The sequence below is a fragment of the Manis javanica genome, chromosome 5, assembly GCF_040802235.1.
Source record: "Manis javanica isolate MJ-LG chromosome 5, MJ_LKY, whole genome shotgun sequence".
In the NCBI taxonomy this organism is placed as follows: domain Eukaryota; kingdom Metazoa; phylum Chordata; class Mammalia; order Pholidota; family Manidae; genus Manis; species Manis javanica.
In genome coordinates this window covers 134725515-134745353 of record NC_133160.1, presented here as the reverse complement: position 1 = coordinate 134745353, position 19839 = coordinate 134725515, and the positions used below count along the sequence as shown (strand labels likewise).

General features: G+C 38.5%; 1 protein-coding gene across 7 annotated transcripts in view; it reads right to left on the bottom strand.

The window, feature by feature from the left end:
- NFXL1 (nuclear transcription factor, X-box binding like 1) overlaps positions 1 to 19839 on the bottom strand; it is a 65488-nt gene that overhangs the window by 11057 nt on the left and 34592 nt on the right. For all 7 annotated transcript variants that reach the window (XM_073237668.1, XM_073237666.1, XM_073237672.1 and 4 more), the window contains exons 16-18: positions 16629 to 16650; positions 16093 to 16233; positions 11566 to 11732 (exon numbers count right to left, since the gene is read on the bottom strand). In XM_073237668.1, coding sequence (XP_073093769.1) covers positions 11566 to 11732; positions 16093 to 16233; positions 16629 to 16650 — 330 coding nt within the window. The remainder of the gene's footprint in view (positions 1 to 11565; positions 11733 to 16092; positions 16234 to 16628; positions 16651 to 19839) is intronic.

Here is a 19839-nt window from a genome sequence, read left to right as displayed (position 1 = left end):
CACTGTATGGGTACCTAGTGACAATCTAAAAATCCCTCATACATATCTTAGTTTCCTCTTCCCCATTTCTTTCCCTGTATTCTTTCTTTCCCTGCTTTCCCTATTTCCCTTCACATATTTTGGCATAACCAAAATATACCACATTTAGCCTAATCTTAAGAATTCACATCATATTAGCTATAAATATACTCTAAAGTAACATATATAATTTTCTGGCAAAATTTCACTTAATAATAACAGTTTTTATACTGGCTCTACTGAAAATTGTGTATTTTCATTCTTAGAAGTATGGTGTTCACATCTAAACTTAAGAGTTAATATCATTTTGTTCTTGTTACTTTATAATTAGGAATAAATAACTGTTCAAGGCCTATATCTTTTACATCTTTTCCTTACAGAAGAAATTACATGAAGCAGAAAAGGACTGAAAGGAAAAGGTAACTTATGACATAATTCACTGAATTGGAAGTAACAACAAATACTGAGACTAAGTAACTCTGTAAAAACACACTTCAAATATGATTTGAGAAAAAGAAAAAGCAACTCTGGATAGCTGTGGCAATGGAAGCCACCTCAATCCAAATACATCCACACACATCCCCCAAAAATCATTCGGCTCATGAATAACAAGTAAAATCCCTCAAATCCCAGAAGAAAACTAGAAGAGGAATTTCTACCAACTTCAAATTACCTGTTAAGTAGAAAAATAAATACCAATTCCTAGCAGAGCTATTTTTCAAGCTCCCATAGGAAGCCTTTTCAGATAGCCAAGTAGCATTCTGAAAAAAACTGAGCAGAAAAAAGAAGGGACTGAGCTAACTACCATCACACTATAAGAGGAAAGTCCACCCTAAGTGTGATAAAACTAAAAAAGTCTTGGTAGATCAGAGTAATAACTAAAGGGAAGAGACTTCAAAAAGTGCATAAGAATCCAGGAGCCAATCTTGGAAAAACAACGTTCTGGGAAGAAGGTAAGTTGGGAAAGGTGGGAAAGGAATGCTTTGGAGACTACATGACAAGGGAAAAACAAGGAAGACAGGGATACTTAGGACCCTGCAAGACCAAAGAAAACACCTCTTTTCATTAAAATCACCCATTAACACAGCAAAACTGCCATCTTAACTCTCCCTACAAAACATCTAAAGCTAAAAGTTGGAATATTTTATTTTTAAAATTTCTACAAAGTAATTTTAATATTGAAAATGAATAAAATTTGACTTTTCCAATTTAACAAATCATGAGTCTAGAATATAAGGGACAGAAAAAATTTAAGATAATACTAACAGGCATATTTGAAAAAGTATTTATGTTCACAAAATCTGAAATAGAGGGGGGGCGGAGCCAGGATGGCAGCGTGAGTAGAGCAGTGGAAATCTCCTCCCAAAACCACAAAGATCTATGAAAATATAACAAAGAAAACTCTTCCTAAAATAGAGACCAGAGGACACAGGACAACATCCAGACCATATCCACACCTGCAAGAACCCAGCGCCTCGCGAAGGGGGTAAGATACAAGCCCCAGCCCGGCGGGTCCCGACTGCCCCTCCCTCTGGCTCCCGGCAGGTGGAAAGAAACCGGAGCGGGGTTTGTTTTTTTTTTTTTTTCGCGAGTGCTTTTTGGAAGCCTTAAAGGGACAGGGACCCCAATACCAGTGAAACAGGGCAGCAAGACTGGTGAGCGGGTGCCTGAGACTGGCGCCTGAGGACAAAGAAAATCGCGTGTTTTTCCCAGTACTGGGGAGGCAGGGCGGCAGGACCGGTGAGCGGGTGCCTGAGACCGGCGCCTGGGGACAGGGAAAATTGCGTTTTTCCGTTTTTTTTTTTTGGCGAGTGCTTTTTGGAAGCTTTAAGGGGACAGGGACCTCAATGCCAGGGAGGCAGGGCAGCGGGACCGGTGGCGGGTGCCTGAGACCAGCGCCTGAGGATGGAGAAAATCACGTTTTTCCCTTTTTTTTTCTTTTTGGCGAGTGCTTTCTGGAAGCCTTAAAAGGACAGGGACCCCAATGCCAGGGAAACAGGGCAGCAAGACTGGTGAGTGGGTGCCTGAGACCAGCACCTGGGGACAAAGAAAATCGCACGTTTTTCCCAATACTAGGGAGGCAGGGCAGCGGGACCAGTGGGTGGGTGCCTGGGGCCGGCACCTGAGGACAAAGAATATCATGCATTTTTCCCTTTTTTTTCTTTTTGTTTGTGAGTGCTTTTTGGAACCCTTAAAAGGACAGGGACCCCAATGCCAGGGAGGCGGGGCGGCAGGACCGGTGAGCGGGTGCCTGGAACCGGCACCTGAGGACAAAGAAAATCGCGTGTTTTTCCCTTTTTTTTTTTTGGTGAGTGCTTTTTGGAAGCCTTGGAGGGACGGGGACCCCAATACCAGGGAGGTAGGGCAGCAGGACCGGTGGGAGGGTGCCTGGCGACAAAGAAAATCACGCGTTTCTCCCTTTTTTTTTTCTTTTTGGCAAGTGCTTTTTGGAGGCCTTAGGGGGACAGGGACCCCAGTACCAGGGAGGCAGGGCGGCAGGGCCAGTGGGCAGGTGCCTGGGAACGGCACCTGGGGATGGAGAGGGTCGAACGTTTTGCCCTTTTTTTTTTTGGCGAATACTTTCTGGAGGCCTTGGAGGGATGGGGACCCCAGTGCTAGGGAAGCAGGGCAGCAGGACCGGTGGGCGGGTGCCTGGGCCTGGCGCCTGAGGACAAACAATATCGTGCGTTTTCCCCTTTTTTTTTTTTTTTTGGTGGGTGCTTTTTGGAAGCTTTGAAGGGACAGGGACCCCGGTGCTAGGGAGGCAGAGCAGCAGGACCGGTGAGCGGGTGCCTGGAACCAGCGCCTGAGGACAAAGAAAATCGCGTTTTTTTCCTTTTTTTTTTTTTTTTTTCTCTTTCATTGTTGCTGTTGTTGTTTTGGTTGGGAGAGTGCTTTTTGGAAGTCTTAAAGGGGCAGGACAGGACACTTAGCACAGAGGCAGGGAATCTGGGGATCAATGGGCAATCTAAACCACTGGGCAGCAGGGAGCACAGAGGCCCATTACAGAGATAAATAGCCTCTGGGCCGCTCCCCCTCCAATGGGGCTCCACCATTTTGGAGGAGCAGCCCCAGCCAGGCCACACCCACAGCAACAGAGGAGATAAACTCCAAACCAATCAGGCAGGTAGCTGAAGCCCTGTCCGAGCACAGCTGCCAAGCATAAGCCACTAGAGGTCGCTATTCTCCCAGGAGAGGAAGGCCACAAACCAACAAGAAGGAAAGCTCTACCAGCTGTCACTTGTACCAGCTCTGCAAACTAAACTATCTCTATCACCATGAAAAGGCAAAACTACAGGCAGATGACAGAGACAACACCTGAGGAGACAGACCTAACCAGTCCCCCTGAAAAAGAATTCAAAATAAAAATCATGAACATGCTGACAGAGATGCAGAGAAAAATGCAAGAGCAATGGGATGAAGTCCGGAGGGAGATCACAGATGTCAGGAAGGAGATCACAGAAGTGAAACAATCCCTGGAAGGATTTATAAGCAGAATGGATAAGATGCAAGAGGCCACTGAAGGAATAGAAACCAGAGAACAGGAACATATAGAAGCTGACATACAGAGAGATGAAAGGATCTCCAGGAATGAAACAACAATAAGAGAACTATGTGACCAATCCAAAAGGAATAATATTTATATTATAGGGGTACCAGAAGAAGAAGAAAGAGGAAAAGGGATAGAAACTCTCTTTGAAGAAACAATTGCTGAAAACTTCTCTAAACTGGGGGAGGAAATAATCGAACAGACCACAGAAATACACAGAACCCCCAACAGAAAGGATCCAAAGAGGACAACACCAAGACACATAATAATTAAAATGGCAAGGATCAAGGACAAGGAAAGAGTGTGAAAGGCAGCTAGAGAGAAAAAGGTCACCTATAAAGGAAAACCCATCAGGCTAACATCAGACTTCACGACAGAAACCCTACAGGCCAGAAGAGAAAGGCATGATATATTTAATGCAATGAAACAGAAGGGTCTTGAACCAAGGATACTGTATCCAGCACGACTATCATTTAAATATGATGGCGGGATTAAACAATTCCCAGACAAGCAAAAGCTGAGGGAGTTTGCTTCCCACAAACCACCTCCACAGGGCATCCTACAGGGACTGCTCAAGATGGGAGCACTCCTAAAAAGAGCACAGAACAAAACACACAACATATGAAGAATGGAGGAGGAGGAATAAGAAGGGAGAGAAGTAAAGAATCTCCAGACAGTGTATATAACAGCTCAATAAGTGAGCTAAGTTAGGCAGTAAGATACTAAAGAAGCTAAACTTGAACCTTTGGAAACCACGAATCTAAAGCCTGCAATGGCAATAAGTACCTATCTCTCAATAGTCACCCTAAATGTAAATGGACTGAATGCACCAATCAAAAGACACAGAGTAATAGAATGGATAAAAAAGCAAGACCCATCTATATGCTGCTTACAAGAAACTCACCTCAAACCCAAAGACTAGCACAGACTAAAAGTCAAAGGATGGAAAAACGTATTTCAGGCAAGCAACAGTGAGAAGAAAGCAGGGGTTGCAGTACTAATATCAGACAAAATAGACTTCAAAACAAAGAAAGTAACAAGAGATAAAGAAGGACACTACATAATGATAAAGGGCTCAGTCCAACAAGAGGATATAACCATTCTAAATATATATGCACCCAACACAGGAGCACCAGCATTTGTGAAACAAATACTAACAGAACTAAAGAAGGAAACAGACTGCAATGCATTCATTTTAGGAGACTTCAACACACCACTCACCACAAAGAATAGATCCACCGGGCAGAAAATAAGTAAGGACACACAGGCATTGAACAACACACTAGAACAGATGGACCTAACAGACATCTATAGAACTCTACATCCAAAAGCAACAGGATATACATTCTTTCAAGTGCACATGGAACATTATCCAGAATAGACTACATACTAGCTCACAAAAAGAGCCTCAGAAAATTCCAAAATATTGAAATTCTACCAACCAATTTTTCAGACCACAAAGGTATAAAACTAGAAATATATTCTACAAAGAAAACAAAAAGGCTCACAAACACATGGAGGCTTAACAACATGCTACTAAATAATCAATGGATCAATGAACAAATCAAAATAGAGATCAAGGAATATATAGAAACAAATGACAACAACAACACAAAGCCCCAACTTATAGCAATCCAGGCACACTTGAAGAAGGAAGAACAATCCCAAATGAATAGCCTAACATCACAATTATCGAAACTGGAAAAAGAAGAACAAATGAGGCCTAAAGTCAGCAGAAGGAGGGACATAATAAAGATCAGTGAAGAAATAAACAAAATTGAGAAGAATAAAACAATAGCAACAATCAACGAAACCAAGAGCTGGTTCTTTGAGAAAATAAACAAAATAGATAAGCCTCTAGCAAAACTTATTAAGAGAAAAAGAGAATCAACACAAATCAACAGAATCAGAAATGAGAATGGAAAAATCACGACAGACTCCACAGAAATACAAAGAATTACTAAAGACTACTATGAAAACCTATATGCCAACAAGCTGGATAACCTAGAAGAAATGGACAACTTCCTAGAAAAATACAACCTCCCAAGACTGACCAAGGAAGAAACACAAAAGTTAAACAAACCAACTACAAGCAAAGAAATTGAAATGATAATCAAAAAACTACCCAAGAACAAAACCCCGGGGCCGGATGGATTTACCTCGGAATCTTATCAGACACACAGAGAAGACATAATACCCATTCTCCTTAAAGTGTTCCCAAAAATAGAAGATGAGGGAATACTCCCAAACTCATTCTATGAAGCCAACATCACCCTAATACCAAAACCAGGCAAAGACCCCACCAAAAAAGAAAATTACAGACCAATATCCCTGATGAATGTAGATGCACAAATACTCAATAAAATATTAGCAAACAGAATTCAACAGTATATCAAAAGGATCATAAACCATGACCAAGTGGGATTCATCCCAGGCATGCAAGGATGGTACAACATTCGAAAATCCATCAACATCATCCACCACATCAACAAAAAGAAAGACAAAAACCACATGATCATCTCCATAGATGCTGAAAAAGCATTTGACAAAATTCAACATCCATTCATGATAAAAACTCTCAGCAAAATGGGAATAGAGAAAAAAAAATGGGAATAGAGGGCAAGTACCTCAACATAATAAAGGGCATATATGATAAACCCACAGCCAATATCATACTGAAAAGTGAGAGGCTGAAAGCTTTTCCTCTGAGATCGGGAACCAGACAGGGATGCCCACTCTCCCCACTGTTATTTAACATAGTACTAGAGGTCCTAGCCACGGCAATCAGACAAAACAAAGAAATACAAGGAATCCAGATTGGTAAAGAAGAAGTTAAAGTGTCACTATTTGCAGATGATATGATACTGTACATAAAAAACCCTAAAGACCCCACTCCAAAACTACTAGAATTGATATCGGAATACAGCAAAGTTGCAGGATACAAAATTAACACACAGAAATCTGTAGCTTTCCTATACACTAACAATGAACCAATAGAAAGAGAAATCAGGAAAACAATTCCATTCACCATTGCATCAAAAAGAATAAAATACCTAGGAATAAACCTAACCAAAGAAGTGAAAGACTTATACTCTGAAAACTACAAGTCACTCTTAAGAGAAATTAAAGGAGACACTAATAAATGGAAACTCATCCCATGCTCTTGGCTAGGAAGAATTAATACCGTCAAAAAGGCCATCCTGCCCTAAGCAATATACAGATTTGATGCAATCCCTATCCAATTATCAACAGTATTCTTCCATGAACTGGAACAAATAGTTCAAAAATTCATATGGAACCGTCAAAGACCCCGAATAGCCAACGCAATCCTGAGAAGGAAGTATAAAGTGGGGGGGGGATCCTGCTCCCCAACTTCAAGCTCTACTACAAAGCCATAGTAATCAAGACAATTTGGTACTGGCACAAGAACAGAGCCACAGACCAGTGGAACAGATTAGAGACTCCAGAAATAAACCCAAACATATATGGTCAATTAATATTTGATAAAGGAGCCATGGACATACAATGGCAAAATGACAGTCTCTTCAACAGATAGTGCTGGCAAAACTGGACAGCTACATGTAGGAGAATGAAATTGGACCATTGCCTAACCCCATATACAAAGGTAAACTCAAAATGGATCAAAGACCAGAATATAAGTCAGGAAACCATTAAACTCTTGGAAAAAAACATAGGCAAAAACCTCTTAGACATAAACATGAGTGACCTCTTCTTGAACATATCTCCCCGGGCAAGGAAAACAACAGCAAAAATGAGCAAGTGGGACTACATTAAGCTGAAAAGCTTCTGTACAGCGAAGGACACCATCAATAGAACAAAAAGGAACCCTACAGTATAGGAGAATATATTTGAAAATGACAGATCCGATAAAGGCTTGACGTCCAGAATATATAAAGAGCTCATACGCCTCAACAAACAAAAAATAAATAACCCAATTAAAAAATGGGCAGAGGAACTGAACAGACAGTTCTCTAAAAAAGAAATACTGATGGCCAACAGACACATGAAAAGATGCTCCACATCGCTAATTATCAGAGAAATGCAAATTAAAACTACAATGAGGTATCACCTCACAACAGTAAGGATAGCTGCCATCCAAAAGACAAACAACAAATGTTGGCGAGACTGTGGAGAAAGGGGAACCCTCCTACACTGCTGGTGGGAATGTAAATTAGTTCAACCATTGTGGAAAGCAGTATGGAGGTTCATCAAAATGCTCAAAACAGATCTACCATTTGATCCAGGAATTCCACTCCTAAGACTTTACCCTAAGAACGCAGCAATCAAGTTTGAGAAAGACAGATGCACCCCTAGGTTTATCGCAGCACTATTTACAATTGCCAAGAATTGGAAGCAACCTAAATGTCCATCGGTAGATGAATGGATAAAGAAGATGTGGTACATATACACAATGGAATACTACTCAGCCATAAGAAGCAGAAAAATCCTACCATTTGCAGCAACATGGATGGAGCTGGAGAGTATTATGCTCAGTGAAATAAGCCAAGCAGAGGAGAAATACCAAATGATTTCACTCATCTGAGGAGTATAAGAACAAAGGAAAAACTGAAGAAACAAAACAGCAGCGGAATTACAGAACCCAAAAATGGACTAACAGATACCAAAGGGAAAGGAACTGGGGAGGAAGGGTGGGCAGGGAGGGATAAGCGGGGGGAAGAATAAAGGGGGTATTAAGATTAGCATGTATGGGGGGGAGGGAGAAAGGGGAGGGAGGGCTATACAACACAGAGAGGACAAGTAGTGATTCTACAACATTTTGCTATGCTGATGGACAGTGACCGTAATGTGGTTTTTAGGGGGGACCTGATATAGGGGAAAGCATAGTGAACATAGTATTCTTCATGTAAGTGTAGATTAAAGATTAAAAAAAAAAAAGTAAGAAAAGGTGGATTACTCCTTGATAGTATAAAACTATTGGTAAATCAAAGATTAACACATGCTTTAAATATCCTTAATGTTGATCACTTAAAGGATGTCAGATGATCAGCTATGGAGGTACTCTTTTCTGATAATATGCCTTTCTCTTAATAAAAAAAAAAAAAAAGTAGCTCCTGTGTGCTGACCTCCAATGAGTTCTACACAGTGGTATAGAGGGCATGTCAAAGTGTGGGCAAAGGGTCTGTTTGTTTCTATGCAGAAAATCAAGGCCTAGCTTGGCTACCCAGAAAATGAACTAAGATACGATATGAGGAGGAGCTTCTGGCATCAGCACTCTCTGGAGGACTCGTGCCGGGAGATGATCATCAAAAAGCCTCCACAGGGATCCGGGTGATGCTGTGGTTGTGGCTGCATCCACCCCACCGTTTCCTGGACTTGCCATAGGAATGAGGAGGGAGATGTCTAGGCTGGCATGTCCATACAGTGAGACAACGAATTTGACTGGATCTGTACTGTTAGAACTCAACCAGGAGTTGGGAGGGGTGCAAGTTGTAGCGCTCCAAAATCTTAAGACTATAGACTATCTACGGTTAAAAGAACATATGGGATGTGAACAGATCCCAGAAATAGGTTGCTTTAATTTGTCTGATTTCTCTCAGACTGTTCAAGTACAGTTGGACAATATCCATCATATTATAGACAAATTTTCACAAATGCCTAGGGTGCCTAACTGGTTTTCTTGGCTTCACTGGAGATGGCTGGTAATTATAGATTTGCTTTGTTTATGTCACCGTATTCCTATTATGTTAATATGTGTGCGCAAGTTAGTTGGTAGTTTAAAACCTATACATGCTTAAGGTACTCTACAAGAAGATATGTCAAAGAAATAATCAATCCTCCCATGTTTTCTTCCATATGCTACCTCTATAGCTTTTCTTCTTCCTTCCTAATTACAATCCTTAAATAGAATTCGTGACTCATATTGAATTTACCGAGTATCATAATTCCTCCAGGTGGTAAAGATACCTCGGGACAAGTGCTGGACATAGAAGCTACAGGGCATAAATTCGCAAAGAAGTAAAACGCTAACCTTTTCAAACAATATGGCTTCTCTCTCACTTACCAACTTTACATTTCCCTGTATGGCCCCGGAAGATGACTGGTTAGCCAGAGACGGGTAAGATTCCTCAAGGGAGGAACAACCTAAGACAGGCACAGTTGCAGGGGGGCCATCAGGTGAGAAATCGGGGAACAACAGTGGTGAAGCTTAGAACCTCACCCCCCCCCCTGTTTTGAGAGAAAGCTTCTGCATCCGTGGATGTTTTATTGCCCTTGTCTAGCTCGGATTAGCACATAGTCTACAGGCACACACCTGATCATCTACAATTGCTCTCTTACAACACTAAACTATGTTTTCTAACTTTATCTTGCATCTACCTACCACTTCAGCATTTTATTAAAAATAAAAATAATAATAATAATAAAGGGAGAAATGTGGGATCCACATATAAATCAAGTATAAAAATCAAACGGATATTCATATTTGACCTGATTGTTTATAGTTCATAATGCGTGATCAAAACCGAAAGTTTCTGTGATGAATGCCCTTGTACTGTTCACCATGTAAGAACTTATTCACTATGTAAGAACTTGTTCACCATGTAAGAACTTGTTCGTTATGCTTCAGAAGATTGGAGACTGAAGAGAACTAGGCTTGAGATGGATTAATGACTGTGCATTGAGCATTGACCCCCCTATACAGAATTTTATTCTTGTTAACAACCATTTGATCAATAAATATGAGAGATGCCCTCTCAAAAAAAAAAAAAATTAGAAATAGAATTGCCATATGACCCAGCAATTCCACTTGTGGGCATATGCCCAAAAGAATTGAAAGCACAGTCTTGAAGAGATGTATGTATGCCCATGTTCATGGCAGCATTATTCGCAATAGCTGAAACCTGGAAGCAACTCAGTGTCTGTTGACCTATGACTAGATAAGCAAAATGTGGTGTACACATGGCAGGGGTATTATTCAGTCTTATAAAGAAGGGAATTCTGACATATATGCTCCAACATGGATGAACCTTGAGACTATTGTGCCAAGTGAACTAAGCTAGTCACCAAAGGAAAAAATGCTGTCAGAGTCCATTTAGTTGAGACGCTCATAGCAGTCAGTCACAGAGACGGAAAGAATAGTAGCTGCCAGAGGCTGGGAGGAAAGGTAATAGGGGCTGTTGTTTCATGGATGTAGAGATTCAGTTTTACAAGATGGAAAAAGTTATAGAGATGGATGGTGGTGTAAGCTGCACAAAATTATGAATATATGTAATACCATGGAACTGTGCCCTTAAAAATGGTTTAAGATGGTAAATTTTACGTTATGTATATTTTACCACAATTAAAAACATGGAGAAAAAAAAAACCTGAAATAAAGTTATATTCCCAAATTTAACTTGAGTAAATGTACTTATAAAAAGCCCTCTTTATAGACTTGGATGAAATGGAGCTGAGTGAGTTACAAAAATTAGGTTAGATCATGATTAAATACAAAAATGGGAATTTTTTCCCTCCATGTAATTCACAAACATAAATTTACATTTTTTTAAGTAAGGAAAACATAGAGGACATATCCTCTTATAAATACTGTAACAGCAACATTTGTAATAAACAAAAGCCTACCTTTTAAATTTAAATGCCTAAGTAATTACATGCAAGTCAACTTCTGAGCCAACAAATTTTAGTTTGACACTGTTATTTGAGCAATCCACAAGAATGTTTCTCTTATTTTTTTAAAAAGCAGTGACACAACTTTTTTCCTAACAAAATCTTATACAGAATCTCCAAGTGGAAAAAAACAGAACTGCCCTGATTGAAGTTAGGGTTAAGTATCTAGAAGGTGAAGTATTCCACATTTCTTCCTTCCAGGTTCTCTACTGGAAAATCTAGGCCTCTGGAGTCTAAAGACCACACTGAAAAATATTCCTTAAAGTATACCATAAAGGGTTCTACATTATAAAAAGATATTAGTTAAAATAATTTTAGCAAAACAAGAATACTTCCTTCAGTGCACTTACCTACATTCCACATACAGACTTGTGATCTTGCAGTGACATTTTATTCTAAGCATCTGAACACAAGGAGGACATTCTCCAGGGTGACATAGCAAAACACAAGGGTGGGGACAACCCAGTGGCTGTGATTTAGAGCACCCTTCTTCACATTGAAGGCATTCTGGGCCAGCCTGAGAAGTAGAAAGGAAATATATCACCTAAGTACAAAAGTCTAACATTTCTATACAAGTCTAAATTTTATACAGTTATAAAATTTATATATTCCACTAAAAGAAAGTATTTGATTACATGAAGTATTCCTACTAAAAATATAAATTACTTCCTAAAGAAGAGTCAGTGTTAGAAAAAAAAGAGTAAAACATTATCTATTCATTTCTATCCAATAAGCATGATCATCATCAAACTAAAGAAACCACACACTGCTAAACACATTAATAAAAATCCTCAAAGCATTCAATGTTCTGGAGATACTAATCTCATCTTGCCAGAGAGAAACATATATAGAGGGGAAAAGGGAGAATAATAAGCAGTTTATTTTTTAATGCACCTCAATGAACCAAAATTAAATTACATTTACAAATAACTGTAGGTCAATGTAACTTAACAAGGTACCTCTCTGCTCTCATAATTAAATAATTTCAGTAGTATCTCCTAAAGAAGGAATTTTGAAGATTTTTTATTGCAGGATTATTGTTTATTTTCACATCATAACATGAGATAAAATAAGAAAGCTATAGACATGGATACTAAGCCTTAAAGGTTAAACATTTTTTATTATCACTTCTAAATACAGCCATGATTGCAAAGGAGTTATTGTCAGTAAAATTCTATGCTATTTTGACATACAGGATTAAAAAGAAAAACTTTTTCAATTATGAAAATATTCTTCTAAAAATAATTTATTTTTTTAATTTAAAAAAGTATATGAATTTATTCCACAAATACTTATTCATTATGCACCAGGTACTTTCCACACACTGGAAATATACAAGATGGTATAGATCCATGTGATACAAGGATCTTACATTTCAAGGGAGGAGGTAAAGAAAAAAATAGAATGCTTTCATAAATATTCTGAAATAAGATAAAGTAGAATAAGGTAAAGTTAACAGTAACAAGAAGGAAGCCTGATAGTTTCTATTTGAACAAAAATTAAGTTAAAAAAGGGAGTGAGCCATTAAGAATGGAGAATTCCAAAGAAGATTATAAGTGCAAAGACTGAGGTAAGAACAAATTTGGAATGTTCAAAAAATAGCAAGAATAGAAGTAGAAATGAGCAAGTGAATAATGGGTGAAGAGGTGGGAAAGGCAGACAGAGGTCAGAACATTATGAACCCTCATAGGCTATCGTAAGTCCTTTAGATTTTATTCTGAGAGTAACTGAAAACTACTTAAGGGTTCCGAACAGGGAGGTAGAACCTGCTGCACATTTTTAAAAGGTGAATCTGGCTGATGTAGTAAGATAGAAGTGGGAGTGGAAAGGTTAGTTGAAAAAACATTGAAGAAATCAGGTTAAGAACTGATGATGGCTTGGATGAAGATAGGAGGGGTTATGAGAAATGGTCAGCTTCAGGGTTTATTCTGAAGATAAACCTAACAAGATTTGCTGGGGGACAGGATAATGAAGATAAGCAAAAAAGTCAGCAATGTTCCTACATCTGTGATCTGCACAACTGGGTAAATAAAATTTTCTGAAATTGTAAGACTGGGAAGATAGGCAATGAATCAAAAACATGCAATAACACACAGTTTATTTCACTTGTTTTTTCCTGTCTATGTAGTACACTTTCAATGATCTTCCATGTAAATAACTTGAGTAGAAGAGCATATTGGGCTGGGGGTCAAGATAATACTTTCTGAACTGCTACTCTCTTGTAAGATCAAGGACAAGTCACTTGACAAGTTTCAGTTTCCCTATCTGCAAAATAAGAATTATACTGATGGTATGAGGAACCTTCCAGCTTAAAAAAAAAAAAAGTCACTGAATCCACTTGCAAAGCTATCTTCCTGGACCAATTCCCATATCAACTTCTATCCTCTAGGGGAAATTAGGAAATTTAAATTAATTAGGAAACACAGCAAGTCTGGCTGTCAAGTATCCTACAGTTCTCATTTTTAAAAAGGTGGGGAAGGAGGAACACAAGTTTTAGCCCAGAGAGCAATATTGGGAAAATCCACAACAATTCCCCCATCAGTCATATCAGCTTTTAAAATGAGTTTTTTTCTAATTTATCTGATGTTCTGGAAATCCAGGAGGGAGAGAGATCCTAATTATAAGTAATGGTATATATAATAAGAAGGAAAGCAGAATAAACATTTGGGTTATTATCACAAATTGGAAAACTAATCTTGATAAGTACAGTTGTTTTTTCTCCCATGTTATTGAAATACATTTGAAATTGTATAAATTTAAGGTGTTCAACATGTTAATTTGACACATTTATATATTATAATTTGACTGGCATTGTAATGATAATTAGCACCTCTATCATGTTATAGACCTATCCTTTCCTTTTAGTGGATAAAACAACTAAATTCTAATCCCTTAGCAAGTTTGGTGATAATGAAATTCTTTTCCTTTAAATCAACAAAACATGACAGTGACACAGCACAAACACACTGCCTTTAAAAGAAACTTTCAGACATTTTTGTGCAGTATTGATCACCTGGGAATCTTGTTAGAAGGCTAAGGTGGGCATGGGGGGCCCGAGATTTTATATTTCTAACAAGATTTCAGGTGATGCCAATGTTGCTGGTCGGCAGACAACACTGAATAGCAGGTCTATAACATACATACTTACATAAAAAAGTATGTATGATTTTGTACATATTTTTCTTCTCTTTTTCTCTTCCCAAAGAGAAAAGACTATCCCATTACTCTATCTCTTCTTTCGGTCGCTCAAAAAATACTTGAGCCCACATTTGTTTGGTGTACACACAATTTCAATTGCCATCCTCCTCACAGTATTTGCCAGTTGGTATAATCCCACTCAGTACAGCCAATGAAGGAGATAATAGGGATGTATTTATTGATAATGATAGCAATAGAGCCATTCACATAAGAAAAGCCTTGGTTGGACTGAGATCTGTATTAGGCCAGAGGAGGAGACTAAAGCAGAGGTAGGAAGCAAGAGCTCTGATTCCAGTCAATCCAATAAATGCTTTATTGAATACCTGCTTTGCTGGTTTTGTGCTACAACTCAAGGTAGAAACTATGTTAAAATTCCAAAGGCATTTGGGCCAAGAAAGACATACTAGAAGCCCTTCTCCTAATTAGAATGATTGCAAAGTTCCACAAAATAATATAAATCACTTGCACTGTGGTAGCCTTGAGTAGAAGATAGGTATGGAATTTTAGCTAAATTGAGAAAAACTTTTGCACATAACATATAACCCATACTTTGCCACAGCCACTACCCAGAAAATGATATAGTGAAAATCCAATTCCCCAATCTTTAGTCAGTATCAGCTCTGAAAATTAGTTTTAAAGAGTTTTCCCGTCTCACTTGATGTTCTGGAAATCCAGAGAAAAAAGTCTTATAGCAGTTCTACTCTAAACAGTGATTTTGAATCATTATAATTATGTTAGTTTGATTTTATAATTATAGTATCTTCTTCATTTCATCATGAGTACATTTCTATTGAGGATCAAAGCATGGATCAGGGAAGACATTATAAGCCAAAATTTACATCTACGTCTGCATTGAGCAAGAATGATACTATGGACATTCATGTTGTCATGCACTATAATTAACAAATCAATTAACAATGCAAGTGAAATTTGCAATAACATAATTCATATTAACAATTTAAATATTTGTAAATTCAATGTTAGTAATAAAATGAAGCTTTAAATTTTTGGCTAACTTCTCACTAAGCATACTTGCTAATATTATTATGATTCCACACAGAATGGAGATCCAGGTAAAAACATTACTTTTATAATAAAATTTAGTATTTAAAATTTGATTAGCTACATTGGTTTTTCCTTGCAAAATGATTAATTTTTAGAGATCTTTGGTTGATTTCTCATAAGCTTGTGAAATGCTATTAGTGAATTTCATACAGACACACATGCCACATCTGTGATGCTATTTACTTTCAACAGAAAACTAGGAATTGACTAAAATTGTAAACATCATGTCATACAAATTAGGTTGAAAAATAACTGAGAAAAAATGCTCCAGAAACTAAACTCAGAAATGTAAATGGACAGAAGTGGAGGTGACACTGCTGTTATATAAAAACATAATTCCTGTTCTTTGATCACAAAATCAAATCCTATGTATTAACACAGGTTCAGTATGGAAAGAGTACACATTTAAAAGGCACATTATTATAAGTTAGAACAAAGATATAGAGAGATAAACACCAAGCTGTTAAAGTTGTCTTAAAAAAGGCAAGGAAGGAGAAGGGATGATGGAGGTAAAGAAGTTATAGCAAGATGAAAAAATACTTATGGTATAATTACTGAAAAGAATATTTTAATTATACTGTAACCATATATACATTCAAACCTAAGAATATTACCTTGTTTTTGTCAGTGGAGGCATCAGTTTCAGTCACTTTGTGGCATTCTTTCATACATGTATGATTCTGACAATCTAACATTCGTCCACAAACCCTCTTACAAGAGTAGGGTCCTACCGCATGGCATGGTAGTGGACTCACCTTTAAAAAAAAAGGAAAATTAGCAACTCACACAACAAAACCTTCTGGATCCATGTTTCCGAAATTACTCTATTACCCTTTGAGAGCAAGTTTCACAAAGATCTAACACATTTTTGTTAATAAGTTATTATCAAAACCAAAGCAACCTATCCAAAAAATACAAAAAACAAATGCCAAGGAGCACAACATTATATTCCAAAGGGAAAATTCAAGATGATTCTACAGTGAATACATATTCATAGGTTAATTCTCAAAAGCACTATATATTTTTAAAACTAGTAGACAAAGTCTTGTACTCTTCACAGAACACACACAAAAAAACAATTCTTTGTTACTTCTAACAATCCTTATATGTTAAGTATACGCTTTACTTAAAACTTGTGCCTATAACTCACCTCATGCTTCCCAAGACATTCTCTGCAAGAAAAAAATAAAATGAAATGAAAACATTGCTTCAAACAGAATATCTAAAGCAAAGATGCTAACTCTACTAGTTGGTTTTATTAATAAAAAAATAAAATATGGAAATAATACATGATTATAAAAAGGCTGCAGGGTACCAAGTTAATATATACAACAGCCAATTGCTTTCCTAAATACTGGCAATGAACAAACAGAATTTGAAATTAAAAATGCACCACCATTTATATTAGCATAAAAAAAATGAAATAGGTATAAATCTAAAATACATACAAGATCTACATGAGGAAAACTACAAAACGCCAATGAAAGAAATCAAAGAAGATCTAAATTAATACAAAGATACTCCATATTCACTGATAGGAAAATGCAATATTGTTTGAATGCCATTCCTTCCCAGCTTGATCTAGATTCAACACAATTCCAATCAAAATTCCAGCAGGTTATTTTGCGCGTTATCAGCAAAGTGATTCTAAGGTCTATATGGAAAGACAAAAAAACAGGGTAGCCTACACAGTACTGAAGAAAAACAAAATTGAAAGACAGACATTGCCCAACTTCAAAACACTATAAAGCTACACCGATCAAGACAATGTGGTACTGGTGAAATAGACAAACAGATGAATGGAACATAACAGAAAGCACAGAAACAGACCCACACAAATATAGTCAACTTAACTTTGACAAAGAAGCAAGGCAACTGAATAAAGAAAGCATAGTCTTTTCAACAAATATTTGGGGATGGAACAAAGAAACATCGATATGGAAAAAAATACAAACAGACCATAACACCATAACACAGTTAATTCAAAACATACCACAGACCAAAATGTGAGATGCAAAAATATAAATCACAGGGGAAAGTCTAGGTGACCTTAAGTTTGGTGATGACTTTTTAGATAAAACACCATGAAAAAAAGTGGTTAAGCTGGACTTCATTAAACCAAAAACATCTGTTCTGTGATGAATACTTAAAAGAAAAGGTATCAAATTAAAACACTTAAATGAAAAGACAACCCACAGATTAGGGGAAAATATTTGGAAAGTACATATCTAGTAAAAAACTTGTATCCAAAATACAAAAAGAACTCTTAAAACTTAACAGTAAGAAAGCAAACAAGCCAATTAAAAAATGGGTAAGATTTGAACAGAGAACAAGACACCTCACCAAAAAAGACATAAAGATGGTAAATAAGCATTAAAGATGAGCAACATCATATGCCATTAGCGAACTGCCTATTAAAACAATGACATGCTACTATGCACCTATGAAAATAGCTAAATCCAAAACACTGACAATACCATATGCTGACAAGGATATAGAGCAAGGATATAGAGCAACAATGACAAGGATATCATTATCAGTTCCTCAGTTATAAAAAATAATATGGGAAACTGCATTTGGCAAGACGAAATGGGAAATCTGTACTTTCTGTGTAATTTTTTGCAAACCTAAAAATCATCTAGAAAATATAAAGTCTACTTTAAAAAATGAAAAATAAAGATGTCATTTCCCTTTCCAGGGGTTGGCTTAGAAATTGTCTTGTAATACTATTCTGGCAAATAAAATGTGAACGGAGTTTTGCTATGGAGCTTCTGGAAAAGGTTTCCTCACTCTTTAAATAATGGTACAAATCATAGACAGTTTCTGTTTCTTCCTTTGGCAATTTTCATATCTGGATGGGAAGTTAATCAGAAGAGGAAACAGCCTGAAAGCAAAATTATCTATGACACACTAAGGATAAAATGGAAAGACAGGAACTGAGCCCAGGGTGATGTATCAGTGAATTAACCAGATTAACCAAGCATGGAGGTGGCTCAACTTCTAGCCTAATTATGCAAAGGCATAAATATTGTGTCACTTTTTATTTAGGTTTTTGTTACTTAAAGCTAAAGATACCCTAAATGATATAGCACATATTATATTCTTAGAATTCTTTTATCACATGGCCAAATTATCATTAAAAGTAATATTATTTTTAAACATAAAAGATAATGGGACTTCTAGGATCACAGGAAGATGGCGGCGTGAGTAGTTCAGAGGAAATCTCCTACCCAAAACATATATATTTATGAAAATACAATAAATACAACTATTTCTAAGAGACACCAGTGGATGCAGTACAACAGCCAGGATACATCTACATCTGCGAGAACTCAGCATCACACGAAGGGGGTAAGATACAAGCCTCGGCCAGGCGGGACCCGAACGCTTCCCCACCCCAAAACCCAGCGGGAAGAAAGGAGTCAGAACGGGGAGGGAGTGAAAGCCCAGGATTGCTAAACAACCAGATCTAGAAATCCGCACCCGGAACGCAGACACAAGGTGCATGGGGTGCTGGATATTAGAGAAACGGAAAAGCAAAACCTGTGGGCAGATCCTGGCAACTGGCACCCCTGAGACAAAAGAAAAGCGAGTGCTTTCTGCAAGTCTTAAAGAGACAGGGACTCCATAGCTGGACGAAGTTGTCCCGGCAGCTGGGAGTACCGGGGAAACTTAGGTGCCCTAAACAGAGGCAGTGCACCTCTGAAGAACCTCACAGGACTAGGCGGCCTGCCAGTTGTTCCTCCAACGAGCACAGACCCCGACACACGGGCCCAGTAGCAGGAGAGTGGGAGCACGCGCCGGGGGCGGAAATGCTAGAAGGAATAGAGAGCACATCCGTGCGCTGCAGGGCTAGCCCGCAGCGGTGCGACCGAACAGCCTGGGCACAGCTCGCGCGCACCAGTGGCAGTGAAGCCAGAGCCCAGTAGAAGCCTGCACAGAAAAGCCCCACACGCACCAGCAGAGGAGCCAGAGGGAGCAGGCACACTCCCAGGAGCCGACTGGAATCACAGCCCAACGCACAGCCGCCCAGGTCAGACCCAAAGGCCACTGTTGCCACACAGCTGCCTGGCAGGGTCACTGCTGGCACGGAGGAGCGCACCTGGCGTACCTGCCACTTCACGCAGGGCTCCGCGCTGCTCTGATGGACACCCCGCCCACAGCAGCTTAGGAGATTAACCCGGTACCTGCTCCAGGAGTGCAGGTAGCTGTCACAGGCAGCGGAGAAAGGCAAGGCATCCAGCAAGCAGGAAAGGACTTTCTTCTCCCAGCTGACACACCTGCAACCTGCCTACAGCCACTGCAATCACCATGAAAAGGCAAAAAAATCTGGTCCAGACCAAGATAGTTACACTTGAGAA